Source organism: Aotus nancymaae, unplaced genomic scaffold (genome assembly GCF_030222135.1).
Source record: "Aotus nancymaae isolate 86718 unplaced genomic scaffold, 86718_ANA_hifiasm-v0.15.2.pri h1tg000072l, whole genome shotgun sequence".
Lineage (NCBI taxonomy): Eukaryota > Metazoa > Chordata > Mammalia > Primates > Aotidae > Aotus > Aotus nancymaae.
In genome coordinates, this window is record NW_026988487.1 from 1206863 (window position 1) to 1226078 (window position 19216).

The 19216-nt window shown below is 47.4% G+C and overlaps 1 protein-coding gene and 1 long non-coding RNA gene across 6 annotated transcripts in view; one reads left to right on the forward strand and one right to left on the reverse strand.

The window, feature by feature from the left end:
* Positions 1 to 3316: 3316 nt before the first annotated feature.
* The window catches only part of SP2 (Sp2 transcription factor), a 34095-nt gene continuing 18195 nt past the window's right edge, over positions 3317 to 19216 (forward strand). Inside the window, exons 1-2 of one of the 3 annotated variants that reach the window (XM_012451876.2) lie at positions 3317 to 3380; positions 4870 to 4982. Coding sequence is in view for 1 of the 3 variants with exons in the window: in XM_012451873.2 (XP_012307296.1) it covers positions 3374 to 3380 (7 nt within the window). In the remaining 2 variants the exon portion in view is untranslated. Of the gene's footprint in view, positions 3381 to 3808; positions 4983 to 19216 lie in introns of those variants that run through there. The other 2 variants (XM_012451873.2, XM_012451875.3) reach the window with 2 other exon arrangements.
* Positions 3783 to 19216, reverse strand: part of LOC105716982 (uncharacterized) — a 46324-nt gene continuing 30890 nt past the window's right edge. The window contains exons 6-7 of one of the 3 annotated variants that reach the window (XR_010339110.1): positions 14919 to 14959; positions 14491 to 14518 (exon numbers count right to left, since the gene is read on the reverse strand). This is a non-coding gene — a long non-coding RNA (uncharacterized LOC105716982). Of the gene's footprint in view, positions 4488 to 13687; positions 14960 to 19216 lie in introns of those variants that run through there. The other 2 variants (XR_010339109.1, XR_010339108.1) reach the window with 2 other exon arrangements.

Genomic DNA, 19216 nt, shown 5'->3' on the forward strand with positions numbered 1-19216 from the left:
CACACCTGGCCAATTTTTTTGTATCTTTAGTAGAGACAGAGTTTCACCATGTTGGCCAGACTGCTCTCAAACTCCTGACCTCAGGAAATCCGCCCCGCCTTAGCCTCCCAAAGTGTTGGGATTACAGGCTTGAGCCACCGCACCTGGCCTACTTTTTTTTTTCTTCACCTCTGCTGTCTTCAGAATGGAGTCTCTAGGATTAAGATAGAAGTATAGCTACCCCCAGCTTTTCTCCCAGAAGAGGTTTGACAGTGGCTCAGCAGGATATTCAACCCCACCTACCTCCCCCCCAAACCCCTGTACCCTAATACAGGTGAGTCATGGAACCCGGGTGGAGTCCTTGGTTTGACAGTGAAGCAATCTGAACTTGAAAAATGGCCTGGGAACAGAATGTATGGACTATACAAACGAGTCAAGCAGATGTCATTGTATGCAAATATTCATTCTTTAACTTACTTTTCCTGCTGATCCTCCTCTGTGCTGGCCTCAATCCTTCTACCACAGCTCAGTCTAGCAGGAGACTCAGAAGTGAGATGAAAGTGTGGAAATAGTGTATGTGAGAGAAGCCCTTTTGCATGTGCCAGGGCAGCGCAGAGGAGGAAGAAGCTATGGCTGGCCAGGAGTGTGGTATGCAGACCTTGAGAAGGGTTTTGAAGGATGCATAGGAGTTTATTTTTCTGAGACAGAGGGTCTCGCTCTGTCACCCAGGCTGGAGTGCAGTGGTGTGATCATAGCTCATTGTTCAAACTCCTAGGCTCAAGTGATCCTCCCACCTCAGCTTCCCGGGTAGCTAGAACTACAAGTCACCACATGTGGCTAATTTTTAAATTTTTTTTGTAGAGACGGGGTTTCACCATGTTGCCCAGGTTGTCTCAAAATCCTGGGCTCAAACGATTCACCTGCCTCTGGCTTCCCAAAGCGCTAGGAATACAGGTGTGAGCCATCACACCCAGCCATGGATCCACAGGAGTTTACCAGAAGGAAGGGTAAGATAGGAAGTAAACTAGTAGAAAATAGCTTAAGTGTTTAGGAACCGTGAAATCTTTCCTGGGAGCGGAAAGGGTAAGATTTATAGGAAGGGATGGGGGTAGAGGGAGGAGATAAAGCATGAAAGATACACAAGTAAGAGTGTGTACTCTGGCGGATGCTGAGGTTAAGAAAAAAAGAGTGTGGATCTTCATCTGGCTACAGTCCCCTAAAAAAAAAAGTGTGAAGGGCTTTGCCTAAAAAAAAAAGTAGTTTGGGCTTTATCTAGGAAATACGTATCCCATGAAGGCTCTTTACTAGGAGTGATATCGTCTAAAGTCTTGTTTTTCAAAGGCTAACACAGAGTAGCAGACTGGAAGAGGCTATGAACGTTTATTCAGCAATTACTGTGTACCTGGCATTCTGCTCTGCATTTGGTATTATCACACCAACCTTTTCTAGCAGTGTTTTTCAAACTGCCAGTCATGATCAACAAGAAAGAGAATAAGACAGGATAGGATATGCATAGAAACTATCAGTGCGTCACAAGTAGTAAGCATTGTTTTCGGAAACCTTATTACACTCTCATGCAAATAGAAGCGTAGTGGTCAGTATGCAAAATGTATTTCTCATGATGGGTCATGGTTTTTGTTTTGTTTTTTTTTTAACCCATTGCTGTAAGGTGTGTAGATGTGATCAACCTCGTTTTACTGATGAGGGCATGAGGGTCAGGGAGCTTCGGTACCCTGCCTAAGGTAGTGGCATGAGTAGGTTTCAAACCCAGGCTGCTCTGCAGCCAGAATGGATTCCCTCACTAAGCCAGGCAGCCTTCCGAAGTTGTCGGAAGAGACTTGGGAGCAAAGATAAAACTACCCGGGCCAGGCGCGGTGGCTCGCGCCTGTAATCCCAGCACTTTGGGAGGCTGAGGCGGGTAGATCGCCTGAAGTCAGGAGTTCGAGACCAGCCTGACCAACATGGTGAAACCTCGTCTCTTAAAAAAAAAAACTACCCGGATAGTGCCTACCAAGTGCTTTACCTCATTTCGAGGTAAGGGCAAGTGGGTCAGAGGCCAAGAAGTGCTTTTTTTTTTTTCCCTCTTCAGAAGCGACGCTTTGACTGGTGTAGCCCCGGGAGACTGCTTCTCAAACTCGAGCGTGCAATTATGTCCACGGGAGGCACTTGTTTAAATGCAGATTCTAGGCACGCCCCGTGAAGTACCAAGTCGAATTAGAAAAGGCGGCCCCGGCCGGGCGCGGTAGCTCAAGCCTGTAATCCCAGCACTGTGGGAGGCCGAAGCGGATGGATCACGAGGTCAAGAGATCGAGACCATCCTGGTCAACACGGTGAAACCCCGTCCTACTAAAAATACAAAAAATTAGCTGGGCACAGTGGCGCGTGCCTGTAATCCTAGCTACTCCGGAGGCTGAGGCAGGAGAATTGCCTGAACCCAGGAGGCGGAGGTTGCGGTGAGCCGAGATCGCGCCATTGCACTCCAGCCTGGGTAACAAGAGCGAAACTCCGTCTCAAAAAAAAAAGAAAGAAAAAAAAAAAAGAAAAGGCAGCCCGAGGAACCTGCCTTTTAGAAAGAGCTTCAGATGATTCAGATGCACACGTTAGGGACTGTGGGTTACGGGGGTCGCCCCAATAACCACGTGAGGATTAACGGGGGCTTAACCGATTGGGAAAATCCCCTCAGAAGCGTCGCGTAACAATCCCAACTCCCACTATGGTGCCGGACCCCAGTGCTTCACTGTACAAAGTCGCCCCTCCCGAGGCGATGACGAGCGAGGAACTAAATAAAAGGTTGGTGGCTTTCCACTCACTAGGCATGGGGTTGAGCGGCAGCCGGCTACTGCCGAAGAGCACCTGAAAGATCCTCCCACACCTGGGAGAGACTGGACTTAAGGCGCAATGTATACGCTATTTATGAGGCATTTGTGGGCCTCACCCTAAGGACTTCTGATTGGCTTCAGGGCAAATCTATCACTCATCCTCTGGGTTAGAGGTGGGTGGAAGGTTAACCACGACCAATACAAAAGCACTCCTCGGCTAAGCCCCTCCCCATGCAGCTTCCTGTTGCTGTCCATCAACCACCCAGTAGGCGGGACTTTGACTCCCTCCAATTGGCTGGTAAACATGTCATTCATTCTTCAATTGGCTTCCGGTTGGTGAGTTCTACCGTCGATCAGTGACATTGCATAGACCTATTGGCCAAGTCAACGTCGCTCTAGACGCCTCTGGTTGATTGGTTAATAGTGCTGTCGGTCCCCAATGTTCCAAGCGCTTATTGGTGAAGGCTGCCGTCGCTCGGGCGGTGGCGGGCTCCGGGATTGGCGGGTGCTAGGCGGGCGGTGTCAGGCTCTCGGTGGCGGCGGAGGCGGCGGAGGCCAGGGAGGAAGATGTCGTAATGAGCGGTGGGTCCCGGCCGCTGCCAGTGGGGTCTTCCCGGCCCCCAAGGGTCAGGAAGACGGGCAGAGGCCGCGGGGAGCGGGAGCCGAGGCTGGGGGTTCCCCACTGGGGCTGGGCCTGACGCCGGGGCCCGGCTTCGGGAGGGGCGGGGGAGGGAGGATTCCCGCCCGGAGGAGGAGCGGGGCTGGCCAGCCGGGCGGAGGCACCCGGAAGGGGGCGTTCGACTCCCCGCCCCCTCGGAGCCCGCCGGGCGGGAGGGCGGCGCTTCCGGGGGCCAGCAAGAGGAGCGGGCACCGGTGCGGCCTGGCACCCCTCAGTCAGGTGCCGACCCACCTCAAAACTGCTCGCCCGCCTGGGCGGACTATGCCTGAGTCTGCTTCGAGGAGGCAGCCGACAGCCCTCGTGCTCGCCCCGTGTCTGAGGGGTCTTCTTGCACTCTTAACTGTAGATGCCCACCAGCGATTCAGGGCTCCCCGGAGTACAGAAAGGGGCGAGATCCGGACGTTGTCAACCACATGGGCACTGCTGGGCGTCGACGCCAGCCCGGTTACCGATGTATCCTAATCGGGAGATGGTGTCAGGACGCGAGGGCACTCCCTGGGCAGATCACCTCTCACTGGGTAGTAGGCAAAAACCTTCCTTTAATGTTTGCACTTGGATCCTTGAGCCTCCAGCTAGATATCTGCCAGCTCTTAGCAGAATTATGAGAAGTTAGGAACTTGTTGCCAGAGCTCCCAGCCTGTTACCTGACGCTCCGTGGGGGAGACTACTGCAATCAGGTGCAAACGATCTTAAGGAATTACAGAAGAAATAAAAAAAATACAAACTTGCTCTCTTCCTCAACACACCTCCATCCCCTTTGCTGACTTACGGTTTTCAGCTTCTTATGCTTCCTTCTCAGCGGCTTTCTAATTTTAGTTCAAAAGGAACTATGTCTTCTCTGGGCAACTGAGAAACCTGTCCTCACTGCATTCCTTGGTTGTGATTCCAATATCCAGTCATGTTTGTTCCTGAATTAATTTCATCCAAGGGGACTCAGTCTGGCTTTTCTCAGTGCATCCTCCCAAAGTTCTTTCTTCTTTTGAGGTTACTTCTTGTTCACTTATTGTTTCCTAGAGAAAGGTATGAGCCAGTAGATCTACTTTAAACAATGAATTGACTCAAGTTTCCCGTTACACAGATTTCATTACAGATGGAGGGACACTGACTGTTTCAAGGTGCACTGGCATGCACTGTCTAAAGCTGTTTCATGCTGTACCCCAGAAGGCATTCAGTTTCACAGTAGAGGGCTGTATTGAGGTGGCATTCTGGATTACGATTTTTAGGGCTAGGACGTTTACAGTGTTGGCCAGCCTCACAGGCTGCAAAGGGAATAATGGTGGAGTCCAGACCGCAGCAGTAATTTCAATTACTAACATAAAGAAACCCATTGTCTGCGATAATGAATATAACTGCAGTGTCTTGTTTTGTTTTAAATTCTTGTGTGTGATGAAGGGGGCGAATCTATCAGACAACCTATCAATTGGGCTGATGATGTCAGTGTTCCAGTGGCTTCTAACAGGCATTAATACCTGTTGGAAATGGATTCTCATTGGCTGGGGCAATTGGTAAGTTTTCTAATTCTAGTTCTTCCTCTTGGTTGTACAGAGGCTTAACTCTTTGGTTAAAAGCAACTACAAGGCTGGGCGCAGTGGTTCACGCCTGTAATCCTAGCACTTTGGGAGGCCGAGGCGGGTGGATCACAAGATCCTGAGTTTGAGACCAGCCTGGCCAACATGGTGAAACCCCGTCTCTACTAAAAAAATACAAAAATTAGGGCCGGGCGCGGTGGCTCACGCCTGTAATCCCAGCACTTTGGGAGGCCGAGGCGGGTGGATCACAAGGTCAAGAGATCAAGACCATCCTGGTCAACACGGTGAAACCCCGTCTCTACTAAAAATACAAAAAATTAGCTGGGCATAGTGGCGCGTGCCTGTAATCCCAGCTACTCAGGAGGCTGAGGCAGGAGAATTGCCTGAACCCAGGAGGCGGAGGTTGCGGTGAGCCGAGATCGCGCCATTGCACTCCAGCCTGGGTAACAAGAGCGAAACTCTGTCTCAAAAACAAAAAACAAAAAACAAAAAAAACACAAAAATTAGCCGGACGTGGTGGCATACGCCTATAATCCAGCTACTCAGGAGGCTGAGGCAGGAGAATCGCTTAAACCTGGGAGGCGGAGGTTGCAGTGAGCCGAGATCACGCCATTGCACTCCAGCCTGGGCAATAGAGACTCCGTCTCAAAAAAAAAAAAAAAAGCTAGTCTGGCCACTTTTTTCTCTCAGATTCTATTAAAGTTTGGGCCTCTGGAGATCTGTCAGAGAGGAGAAAATAAATTATAAGATTTGGGCAAGCTGGGCATAGTGGCTCACGCCTGTAATCCCAGCACGATGGGAGGCTGAGGCGGGCAGATCACTTGAGGTCAGGAGTTCGAGACCAGCCTAGCCAACATAGGGAAACCCCGTCTCTACTAAAAATACAAAAATTAGCTGGACGTGGTGGCGTGCGCTTGTAATCCCAGCTACTTGGGAGGCTGAGGCAGGAGAATCGCTTGAACCCAGGGGGCGGAGGTTGTAGTGAGCCAAGATTGTGCCACTGCACTCCAGCCTGGGCGACAGGGTGAGACTCCATCTCAAAAAAAAAAAAAAAAAGATTTGGGCAAATGTCTGGGGTAAAGAAACTTTTATTTTCAGCAAGTAGAGTGGTTGGTTCATTTTGATATTTTTGGCCTTGAACTTCTTAGTTCTTCTGGTGGTTAATAGCAGCCTTTTAGAGAAGCTGAACAGCCCTTTGCTACAGGTCTGTAGCAGTTCCCAAGCTTACTGTAAGCAAGTATAGTATTCCCCAACCAGGGCCCTTATGAAGGTATCTCTTAAACTTGTTGCAGCCAACCAGTAGACCTTAGTATTGGCTTTGTTTCAGCAATCCTCTAAATCTTGCCCACTCATATTTCTGTGATAGATACGTAGCATGTTCTTTTTCAAAGACTTATTTTTCACCCCCTCCCTCCTTTTCTGTATACACAAAAATTGGAAACCCTATTTCTAAACATTGAAAAATTTAGGATATTTTGCATCAGGTGGACAACGACTGTGGAATGAAAGATGCAGAGAAACACTGCTTTAAAGGGTGTGTAGAGAATTACAAAGTATAGGGAGTGGCCTGACCACTTCTGAGTTTACAAGATTTAACCTCATGGTCCAATCTTAAACCTTGTGGGCTGCAAACCTGGAGTAAAATCTGTTCAGAGAAGCTCATATACTTCCTTAGAGGTTCATTGGGTGTTATGTATGGAGTTTTCCCTTTTTGCAACTGACTTGGATTTGTGAATTTCTTCCCAGCACCTACAGGCTGAACTAAACCAGTACCTGGTACATCTCTGGGCTGAGAAATGGACATCATTTTGGAATGCATTTGTTGCTTTTTTGCTTATTTCTTTTTGCCTTGCTTTTGTTTTGGATATTCGTGCAACTCCTTGTATGGCACTGTCTAGACCTGTTGTAGGAGGAAAAAATGTTCTTTCTCTTTATTTCTTCCCTCATAGAGCCAACACTTAGATCTTTATGTTTCTGAAATATAGTTGAGCATCTTTTTAAAGATGCTCTTCCTCAATTATCAGCAGATCTTTTTTTTTTTTTTTTTGAGACAGAGTTTCACTCTTGTTACCCAGGCTGGAGTGCAATGGCGCGATCTCAGCTCACTGCAACCTCCGCCTCCTGGGTTCAGGCAATTCTCCTGCCTCAGCCTCCTGAGTAGCTGGGATTACAGGCATGCACCACCATGCCCAGCTAATTTTTTGTATTTTTAGTAGAGATGGGGTTTCACCATGTCGACCAGGATGGTCTCGATCTCTTGACCTCGTGATCCACCCACCTCGGCCTCCCAAAGTGCTGGGATTACAGGCGTGAGCCACCACGCCCGGCCAGCAGATCTTGTTTTGGCTGGCAGCATTCTCTTAGGAGACCTCAGGGTGGAGGAGGTCTCACTTTTCTGTCAGCAATCTATTGGAGCAAGGTGGAAAGATGAGTGAAGAGGGTAAAAATATGGGACATTTCTTCTTTAAAATAATAGAGGTACAGTCTCTCTATGCCAGGCTGGTCTCAAACTCCTGGCCTTGAGCCATCCTCTCACCTCAGCCTCCCAAAGTGCTGGGATTACAGGCGTGAGCCACTGTGCCCAGCCAACATGGGACATTTCTAACTCAACCGTATTGTCAGGCCATGTAGGGAAGGGAGTAGAGATTGCCCTTGAGGAGATGCACCCAGGTGGCAGAGTTGTCCTACTTGATAGATTCCAAAATGGAAAACAGATTTTTCTACTGCCTCTGGGGACACCGAAAAAAGAATCTCCACGTGAGTTCAGAGGCAGCACTGGCAGCTTAGGGGAAGTCATGGTTTCCACTCCGTGTCCAGGAAGCGCTTTCAGGATGCTTGGAGGCCGCTGCTGGCACAGGGGATTACTGTGATTCTCATCAGACTAGGTTGCAGGCTGATGTGCTCTTGGGAGATGAGCTCTGCTCAGGAGCAAGGGAGTATGAAAGGGCTGATGTTTCTCTGACTCCCCCAGTGCAGCAAGATGTCGAGGCTGTGTGTGTCATAGGACAAGCATACTTGCAGACCCAACTGTTGGAATCCTTCATTGGCATCTCATTCCCTTTGCTGCATTGTGTCTCCACATCACAATTGCTTGCTATACCTAGCCAGAAGCCCTGCCACATTGCAGTGCAGAGGCTTAGCTTACTTGTTTTTGTTGCTAACTGCTCTGAGATACCAGTTTGTCCCTTTGTGGTGATTTAGGCAGTTAGGTGGCCTTTCCTCTCAATCAAAGGGTAAAAGTGGCTCAGGGGAAGCTAGCAGACAGTAGCTTACACATTTCCAAATGTCATCTTTCTAGAGCCTCCTCTTTGGGGTTGTCACCTCTCCTATAGGATTTGGTAGAATCACAAAGTGGCCTCCAAGAGAGTGTAAATAGGGAGTAAGAGTGAGCAGGCAAGGCCATTTAATTGGAAGCAGAATATTTCTGCTCCCAGTTGATAATTGGGAATCTTCTCAGATCAGCCTAGAAGAAAAAAGACCAAGACATTTCCCAGCCTCTAAAAAAGTAAATGGTAAGCCAGCTCTATCATCTCAGGGGAAATGAAATCACCACTCATTCCAGCTGATCCTGGCCCGGGGCTGGGCTCTGTAATCATGCCAGTGATCCCAGCACTTTGGGAGGGTCAGGCGGGCAGATCACTTAAGGTCAGGAGTTCAAGACCAGCCTGGCTAACATGGTGAAACCCCATCTCTACTAAAAATACAAAAATCAGCCAGGTGTGGTGGCACGCACCTGTAGTCCCAGCTTGAACCTGGGAGGCAGAGGTTGCAGTGAGCCTAGAGCGTGCCATTGCACCCCAGCCTGGGTGACAGAGCAAGACTCCATCTCAAAAAAAAAAACCGATCCTGGCCCAGGATAAATGTGGGGAGTGACTCACAAATAAATGTGCGAAAGCACATAATGAAATTCTTTAGGGGAAAAAGTATATCTTGTTTTCTTTTTTCTCCTGTTCTCTTAAGAATTCTGAGGGCCAGTATTCTTTGACAAAAAAAACTTGATGCTGTTTCTTGGGCCTGCTTTGATCAGGTTCTCATCATCCTAGGCGGTCCCCCTACTCACTCACTTCCAGAGTCCATTCCAGTACAAAGGGGTGTGACCCAGTCAGGACGCAAACTAGCAAATGACACAGTCACATTTTGAAAAGAAGAATTAAGGGTGGAGACAGAGAGGCCTTATTCAAATTCCAGTGCCTTCCTTATCTTAACTTTCCCCCAATGCATGTCAATTGAGAGAAGCACTGAAATGCAGTAGTACCTGATGTGGTGATGAGAGGTGTGGGCTTTGTCATTTTTGACGGACTGCACTGGCCCACATGTGAGGTGACTGGTGGGGTTGAGGGTTCCATCAGGGTCTGGCTCAGTTAAACCCAGCTGTGGAGTGGATCCTGGCCTAGTGCCAGGATATGCAAATCTGCAGCTTTTCTCCTTTGGTTGCAAAACTCTCTGTAGGCTCTCCTGCTTTAAACCCTCCAGGATTTATTCATTCACTTATTCAACAACTATAGATTATTAAGCATCTACCACGTGCCAGGGACTAGGGGTACATCAGTGAGTAAGGCAGAGAAGTCCCTGCCTTTAGAAAGCTTACATCTTGGTGGGAGACAATGAATAACTAATAGATATTTGTTAGACAGTGAGAAGTGCTAAGGAGGCAAAACGAGGATAAGGAAAGAGCTGGGGTGGGGGACAATTTACATAGGGTGGTCAGGGAAGGTCTCAATGTTAAGGTGACATCTGAGTAAAACCCTGAAGGAGTTGAGAGGAGATTGAGCCTTGTTCTATCTCGGGTGAGGGGAAAACGGTGAGAACTCAAGCAGAGAAGAGCAAATGCAGAAGCCCTCAGCTGGGGCCATATTTGGTATATTGAGAAACAGCAGGGTGCCAGCATGGCTGAAGCAGTGAGAGAGGGAGAATGACACGGGAGGTGAGAGAGGTCAGGTCACACAGGCCTTATTCGTCACTGTAGAGACTTTAGCTCTTACTTTGAGTGGGAGATGGGATGGTATTGGGGACCTCCATGCAGAGGAATAACATGGTTTCATTTAAGTGTGATAGGTCTTACTCTGGATGTGTTGAGAATAGACAGATGAGGTCAAGGTCAAAAGCATAGCTAGGAGGTTTCTCAGTTAATCCACAGGAGACATGATAGAAACCTGGACCTAGGTGGTGACAGAGGAGGTGATAGAAGCAGTCAGGTTTGGCATATATTTTGAAGATAGAGCCAAAGTGTTTGCTGTCAAGTGTAGCGTGTGGAAAAAAGATAAGGACAATTCCCAAGGTTGTAGGGCTGAGCAGCTGGAAGGACGGAGTTACTATTTGTTCACTGCAGTGAGGAATTTTGAAGGAGTCAAAATTCCTTCAAATTGGGAGCACTATTTGGGACTAGATTTATGACGTCTATTAATACATCCAAGTGGAGATGTCAGTAGGCAGTTGGATATACAAGTCTGGAGATAGAAATTTCAGAGTTAAAATTACATAGAATCTATATCTTGGCCGGGCACGGTGGCTCACGCCTGTAATCCCAGCACTTTGGGAGGCTGAGGCGGGTGGATTGTTTGAGGTCAGGAGTTCGAGACCAGCCTGGCCAACATCGTGAAACCCCGTCTGTAGAAAAAAAAAAAAAAAAAAGAATATATATCTATATCTTGTGGGTTTCTAAACCCACAAGACTAGACAAAATCATCTAGGAAACAGGTGTAGACAGAAGAAAGGTCCTGAAATAGAGTCCTGGGGCAACCCAACATTTCGAATTTGAGAGAAGAGAGGAAGAACCAGCAAAGGAGATATGGGAGAAGTTAGCCAGAGAAATAGAAGACCAACTTGGCAAGTGTGTCCTAGAGGCCAAGTGAAGAAAATGTTTCAAGGAAGAAGAGGCTGGTCGTGGTGGCTCACGCCTGTAATCCCAGCACTTTTGGAGGCTGAGGCGGGTGGATCACTTGAGGTCAGGAGTTGGAGATCAGCCTGGCCAACATGGTGAAACCCCGTCTCTACTAAAAATACAAAAAATTATCTGGGCATGGTGACAGATGCCTGTAATCCCAGCTACACAGGAGGCTGAGGCAGGAGAATTGCTTGAACCCAAGAGGGGGAGGTTGCAGTGAGCCAAGATCAAAAGGAAGAAGAGCAGTCAACTGTCAGAGCAACACAGACGATTTGGTTTAAGAAGTAGCCATTAGGTTTTTAGCAACATGGAAGTGTCTGGTGGCATGAACACTCTTGGTGGTATGCATGGGGAAGGTGAGCCTGGCTGGAGCAGGTTTAAGAAAAGCTAGCAGAGAGAAATTAAGGACAGTAAGTATAGGTTACTCTTGTAAGGGGTTTTGCTTGAAGAGAAGGGGAGACATAATGGATCTTAGCTGATGAGGGAAATTTTAACTTCTTGATGAAATTGTGGACACACCTAAGGGTCACTGCCTGAGGCTGGGGGTTCTGAGTTACAGGGAGGGAAGATGGGAGGCTCAGTAAAGGGTTAATGTGGAGATAAGATCTCTATTCCTTACTCACCTTCTTCCTTCGGCCTGTAGCATTAGCAAGCCACTGCCCAGAGTTGTCCTCATTTGATGAAAGTCATTGAAATTTGTTTTACTGTTATTGGGCTGTTTTACAATGGTTTTTGTTTATTTGTTCGTTTAAAATTTTTGTTTATTTTTTTAAAACAGGGTCTCACTCTGTCACCCAGGCCAGAGCGCAGTGGTGCAAACATGGCTCACTGCAGCCTTGACTTCCTGGGCTCAAGCAATCCTCTGGCCTTGGCCTCCTAAGTAGCAGGGACTACAGGCACACACCACCACTTTCAGCAAGTTTGTAAACGTTTTTGTAGAGATGGCATCTTGTTGTGTTGCCCAGGCTAGTCTTGAACCCTGGCCTCAACTGATCCTTCTGCCTTGGCCTCCCAAAGTGCTGGGATTACAGGTGTGAGCCACTGTGCCCACCTTATAATGGTTTTTGTAATTGCTGAGGTTTGCTTCTCATTGAAATGTTCAATACAATTTGGAGTCTTTCACTACCAAGGTTGCTGCTCTCTTCATCCAAGTGGATTCTCTTACCCCATTTGTCAGCTTCCTTTGAGGTCCATCTTTGTTCTCTAAAACCAGTCAGGGCATGCTTTTCCTTCACCAGCTCTGAATTCTTCCAGGCTAGGCAACTGGAAAAGCCTGGGCTTAGAAACTGCTTTGTTGGCCTAAGGCCCAGCTGAGCTGACCAAAATAGCCAACAGAAAGACTGTTTGCACAGTGTGAAATTCCTCCAGGGGAAATACCATAGCAGAAGGCCAAGAAAGCCAGAGCCACGATGGCAGGAACACACAGGCAAGAAAAAGCTGAATACCCCCAAGGCCTGAGTTGGAGTCAAGTTCTCTCCAGAAGGAAAACCTTCCTAAAGCCTACTGTTGTGGTCTTTCTGTAGGTGCCTTTTCTCATTCGCTGGGTCTCAACAGTAGCGTCTTCAATGAAAGGACCAGTCGGACAGCCTGCAGCCTGGCAGTCAGGGCTCAGAGGTCTCTTCCTGTTACGTGCTCTCCCCAAGTCAGCCCTAGAAAGACCTGTGGGACAGAGACACACTCCCTGCTCTGCGTTGGTGGGACAGAGTGGAAGGGTGCCTTGGGGAGTATGCACTGGCAGGTGGCAGGGTCACTCGCCCCAGACTTGGGGTGGAGGTCAGGAAAGGCTTTCCCCGAGTGAAAGTATAAATGAGCTCTGAAGGACAGAAGCTGGCCAGGCAAATGGAAGAGTGTGCTTCAGGATCCAAGTGAGACAGGGTGGCGTGCTTTAATTCCAGAAATGAAAAAACTGAAGTGTGTGTTGGGAGAGTTGAAAGGGCAAGAGGTCAAGGGGAGGGCCAGAGAGGGACACCTTGTTTCGGCCTTTGTAAGAGCATCAGGGAACAATTGAGGGGGTTAATCAGGAGAGTGGCTGGATGGGATTTGCACTTTAAAAAGAGCATTCTGACCAAACTGTGGAGGCCGGCTAAGGGGGAGGCCAGTGGCCGGGAAGCAGTTTTGGAGGCTGTGGGCAGTATCTCAGGTGGATCATGGTGATGAGGGTGGGGAGCCTCGGTACACTACAGGAAGATTGCTGTTTATGAGGTGGAATCGTAAGGACTTGATGATTGATTGGCAATGAGGGGGATACTCAGGTTTTGTCCTGTTTGGAGATACCAGAAGAGAGGCTGTTTTAACCCAGGATATTCATGCAGCCTATAGGCACTGAAGGTGTCTGTGAGCCATGTGCCAGGGTTGGTGTCAGCAGTTCAGTGGTGCAGACAGACATGGCCCATCCTGGGGAGCCCTTGCATATATTAAGCTCATGATTATTTAATGGGTGGTGAGTGTTCCCAAAGGAGTTAATCTTGTCTCAGGGGTCCAGAAGGGCCTCTCTGAGGAAATGGCATGCCTGTTACATAATGGGTCTTAAATTATGCTGGGAAAGTTAAACAGCTAGAGACCTGAAGGGTGAGGCCTTAGCTAGTGAAGAGAACAGAAAGAACTGTAAGCAAGGAAAGGCAGGTGCAGAGATGAAGTTTTTTCAAGGATCTGGAAGAAGGCATGTGGTGGCCGAGGGTGAGAAAGCTGGGGAAAGAATGGGCAAAGCTGACAGCTCAGTGCTGGAAGTGTCTGTGGCCAGCCCTAGTAGAAGACCCATACAGGGCTAGATGTATGGGTCTAACACGTGGAGCAGAGACCCAGGCCAGACACAGGCCTATGAGTCCCCAGCCTGTGGAAGGTACGTAAAGGTGTGAAAGTAGGCATGGTCACCCAGGGAAAGGGTGCTAGATGAGGAGAAAGAACAGATGTTGGGGAACATCAGTATTTAAGGGGTGGTAAAGGAAGAGGAGCCCACAAGGGGAAAAGGTGGCAGGAGAGGTGGAAGAAAATCCATGGGAATTTCGAGGAGGAGGGACTGGTCAGAGGGTCTGTTGGATTGAGCAGCAAGGAGGTCACTGGCGACCTGGGCCAAATGCATCGTGAGCACAGTGCCAGGTTGGACGTCCTAATGCTGCTGGGAAATGCTGCTGAGTAGGAAAGGAAGGAGGGGACAGCAGGGTGCCAGCAGTTTTTCTACCAAGTTTGGTCAAGTGAGGAGGAAGAGAAGACTGTGCTGGAGGGGACAGGAGGTAGAGGCAGATGATCAATAATACAAGAGTCCAGAAACTCAGGGGATGCTTTTCTGCTGGTTTTGGGATTCAGTTGGTTTCCAATATGGGAAAGGAATGTTGTGTGTGGTCCCATCAGGCACCTGCAACCCCATCCCCACCCCATGCTGCCTTCAAACCTTGTTTGATGTCCTTGGAGTTTTCCTTGGAGCCTAAGAGAGGTCCTGTTGCTTGTATAGTAAATCATTGTAAAACTTCACCACCCTAGGGACTATTGGGAAAGTTTTAGCCAACCTAACTTAATGAAAAGTCTGAATGATAAAACTTTGAAAGCAATGCAGCTTTTTCTTTCAAGAATATGCACTAATCCCACTTACCAATGTTGTTAAGTGTCGATTTCAGTAACCAGATGTAAATTACTGTTAAAAGCAAATGGCACTATTAAAATGGTGGAAGTGGTATAAAACAATTACTCTAAGAGTCCCTTTGCAATCTTTGAACACCATTTACCCTCGCTTTAAATAGTATGAAAGAAAAGTTAAGCACAATTTTTGTCCAAATTATATATTTTAAATATAAGGTTTCAAATATGAGATTCTAAAGTGCCTTTGATCATAGTCTTGCAGTTAGGTATCTACGCTACCTCTTCTTAACCACTTTTCATTTCCAAACATCAGTGGGAAATGCCTCTCTTTTCTCCTTCATGGTTAATCCCAGGAGATAATTCTGTGGTGGCAGGGAGATTGGTCTCTCTTTTGGTTGCCCAGGTCTGCAGCCTGTGGCCATAAAGCTCTGAGTGGCACTACAGAAGATACTTACAAACACTGGCTTGAGCTCTAGAGGAGTATTTCAGGAATCAGCTGGGAAGGAAAATGAAACCAAGCTGAAATGGTGCAATGTCGAGCGCCAGCAGTCTGCAGCTTCCTTCAGTAGATTCTGCTTTAACATCCTAACTGAAGAAGCACTCAGAACCCAGCCCAGTATCCAAACAGTTTGCATCCAGGGTAATAAGGACTGATGAAGAAACACTACGCCAGTTTTAATTTGTCTCATTTCGTTTACACTCTGTGCTGATCCCATGTCCCTTCTGTTTTATAATAGAGGATGTCTAAGAGAGTCATTCACTAATTTTAGCTAAGCAAACCTGAGCCCTGGGGGAGCCTCCTGGGAGAGCCATTGCCTTTCTTTGCAGTTCTGCCAGCAACAAACTTATCTTGTATTTTTATCAGCAACATGGTCTGAGAAGTATAAAAATCTGTTTTTTAAAATTTATTTTAAATTACTTTACTTTCTTCCAGTGAATAAAAATCTTTTTTTTTTTTTTTTTTTTTGAGACAGAGTTTCACTCTTGTTACCCAGGCTGGAGTGCAATGGCGCGATCTCGGCTCACCGCAACCTCCGCCTCCTGGGTTCGGGCAATTCTCCTGCCTGAGCCTCCTGAGTAGCTGGGATTACAGGCACGCACCACCATGCCCAGCTAATTTTTTGTATTTTTAGTAGAGACGGGGTTTCACCATGTTGACCAGGATGGTCTCGATCTCATGACCTCGTGATCCGCCCGCCTCGGCCTCCCAAAGTGCTGGGATTACAGGCGTGAGCCACCACTCCCGGCCCTTTTTTTTTTTTTTTTTTTTTTGAGACAGAGTCTCACTCTTGTCACCCAGGCTGGAGTGCAGTGGTACGATCTTGGCTCACTGCAACCTCTGCCTCCCAGGTTCAAGTGATTCTCTTGCCTCAGCCTCCCGAGTAGTTGGGATTACAGGTATGCATCACCACACCCAGCTAATTTTTGTAGTTACAGTAGAGACGGGGTTTCCCTATGTTGGCCAGGCTGGTCTTGAACCTCTGACCTCAAGTGATCTGCCCACCTAGGCCTCCCAAAGTGCTGGGATTACAGGCGTGAGCCACCATGCCCCGCCATGAATAAAAATCTTAAAGATCATTTGGTCCAACTTCCTACCCCATCTCAACATCCTGACTCCAGCAAGGACACATGTCTTGCCTCTGGTTAAGTGATTCCACAGAAGGGAGAAAATAGTAGTACCTCAGAAGGCAACTCGTTTTCGTCTTTTGAAAGTTCTCTATTATATTAACTGAAATTTGCCTCAAAATGTCCACACAGGAGTCTTGGTTCTACCCTTTGAACCCATTAAAAGTAAATGGCACTATTAAATGGCGGAAGTGGCACACTGGTCACAACGATCACTGCTGTCCTCTGAAAATCCCCCTTTAAAAATCTCTCTCAGAACAGAACCTGACGCTCCAGATGTGGCCCAAGTGTGCAGACTTCAAGAGGATATTTTTTGTTCTATGACTGAACTTTTAGAAATGCAATCCAAGATTGCAGTAGCCTTTTTGGCAGCCATATCTAGATTGTGCTGGCTCCCATTCAGCTTGAAGTCAAAACCACTGGGACTTTTCCACATGGCACTATTAGGCTCTTTCTGCCCTATATGCATGTGATTGGTTCTTTTTTTGTTTTTTGTTTTTTTTTGAGAGGGAGTCTCGTTCTGCCACCCAGGCTGGAGTATAGTGGTGCAATCTTGGCTCACTGCAACCTCTGCCTCCCTGGTTCAAGTGATTCTCATGCCTCAGCCTCCCAAGTAGCCAGGACTACAGGTGCCGGTCATCATACCCAGCTAATTTTTTTTTTTTTGAGACATTTTTGCTCTTGTTGCCCAGGCTGGAGTGCACAATCTCAGCTCACCACAGCCTCCGCCTCCTGGGTTCAAGCAATTCTCCTTCCTCAGCCTCCCGAGTAGCTGGGATTACAGGCATGCACCACCGTGCCCAGCTAATTTTGTATTTTTAGTAGAGACGGTTTCTCCATTGTTGGTCAGGTAGTCTCAAACTCCTGACCTCAGGTAATCCTCCCACCTCAGTCTCCCAAAGTGCTGGGATTACAGTTATGAGCCATTGTGCCGGCCACGATTGGTCTTTTTATCTAAGTGCAGGACTTACTAAACCTTTTTTTCTTTTTTTAAATATAGACACAGAGTTTCACCGTGTTGCCCAGGCTGGTCTCAAACACCTGAGCTCAAGTGATCTGCTTACATTGGCCTCCTAAAGTGCTGGGATTACAGGTGCAAGCCCGCACTTGGCCAAGACTTATTAAACTTAAACCCTCTATATGCCTTTAAACCCTCGATGCAGTCATACAAATTATTAAAGCCTTACAGAAATCCCAGAAGGATGACATTACCTTTGTTTTACAGAGGGCACTATGAGGAGGTTAAGAAGGACTGTCCCACTAATGAACCACATAGTTAGAATCTCATTTAGGTATGGAGCCTCATGTTCTTGAACATTATACCTACCAATTTTTAAAGATGTCCTTGAACCCTAGCCAGGCACGGTACTTCACACCTGTAATCTCAGCACTTTGGGAGGCTGAGGCGGCTGAGGTCAGGAGTTCGAGACCATCCTGGCCAATGTGGTGAAATCTCATCTCTACTAAAAATACAAAAATTAACTAGGCATGATGGTGCATACCTGTAATCCCAGGTATTCAGGAGGCTGAGGCAGAAGAATCACTTGAACCCAGGAGGTGGAGGTTGCAGTGAGGTGAGATCACGCCATAGCACTCCAGCCTGGGCGACAGAGCAAGATTCCATCTCAAAAAAAAAAAAGATGTTCTTGAACCTCCTTCCAACTTTTGTGACGTCTGCAAATTTTTTTGTTGTCGTTTTTGTTTTGATAGTCTAGCTCTGATACCCAGGCGGGAGTGCAGTGGCATAATCTTGGCTCACTGCAACCTCCATCTCACAGGTTCAAGCGATTCTCCTGCTTCAACCTCCCAAGCAGCTGGGACTACAGGCATGCACCACCACACGTGGCTAATTTTTTTGTATTTTTTAGTAGAGACATGATTTCATCATATTGGCCAGGCTGGTCTTGAACTCCTGACTCCAAATGATCCTCCCTCCTCAGCCTCCCAAAGTGCTGGGATTACAGGAGTCAGCCACAGTGCCAAGCCAACATCTGCAAGTTTTACTTGTCATCTAGATCTTTGCCAAACTTGGGTGGTGGATACCATTCTAAAGCCTAAGTTTTCCAGCCTGTAGGACATAGAACCAATTTAGTGGATCACAGCCAGCATTTTAAAAAATGAAATAGAATAGAAAAATATTACAGTCCATCACATTTAATAAGGGGGTTTTGTTTCAGGAAACTTTCGTTGAGTGGGCATGGGACAGGAACATGTGGTGTGTGTATGCATATGCTGGGTCTTGACGCAAATTGTTTTTGTGACTGGTTCGTGATCTGATAGTTTGAACACCACTGGTCTAAAGGAAAAATGGTTTGGGGCTGGCTTAGATTATTTTCATTATAATATTACAACTTAATTTTGTATGAACAGGAATCTGTGTGTCAGCTCATTGATTGAGTTCCTATAAAGTTCAAAAATGTAGCCACTCGAGGTGGCTCATGCCTGTAATCCCAGCACTTTGGGAGGCTGAGGCAGGAGGATCACCTGAGGTCAGGAATTCAAGACCAGCCTGGCCAACATGGTGAAACCCCGCCTCTACTAAAAATATAAAAAATTAGCCATGCATGGTGGTGCATGTCTGTAATCCCAGCTACTTGGGAGGCTGAGACAGGAGAATCGCTTGAACCCAGGAGGCAGAGGTTGCAGTGAGCTGAGATCGCACCACTGCACTCCAGCCTGGGTGACAAGCAAAAACTCTGTCTCCAAAAAAAAAAAGAAAGAAAAAGAAACAGTTCACATATGTAACTATAAAAAAAAAAACCAGTAAAATTCAAATTATCAGCATCATTCTGAGAGGGTGATGTTTGACTGAACCCAAATCAAATCATTGCTTTTCTGTGTAAGCATGGCACAGACTTGACACTTAGGCTCCTTGAGTTCTGCACACCCATCCTGTAGTGTGCCAGTCAGTGTGACACAGTCCTCCCACTGCTTCTGAAGCAGTGTTATCTTTCACTTTGCACAGATGCGTTGTGAACTAAATGTCCAGAGTGAAGTTGTCCTAATTAGCCCACACAGTTATAGTGGTGCACTTATAAATACATACACAGGGCCTGAAATGTGCAGGACTTGGTTATGCAGCAGTCACCTGGTGATCTATGGTGTCTGTGTGTGTGTGTGTGTATAT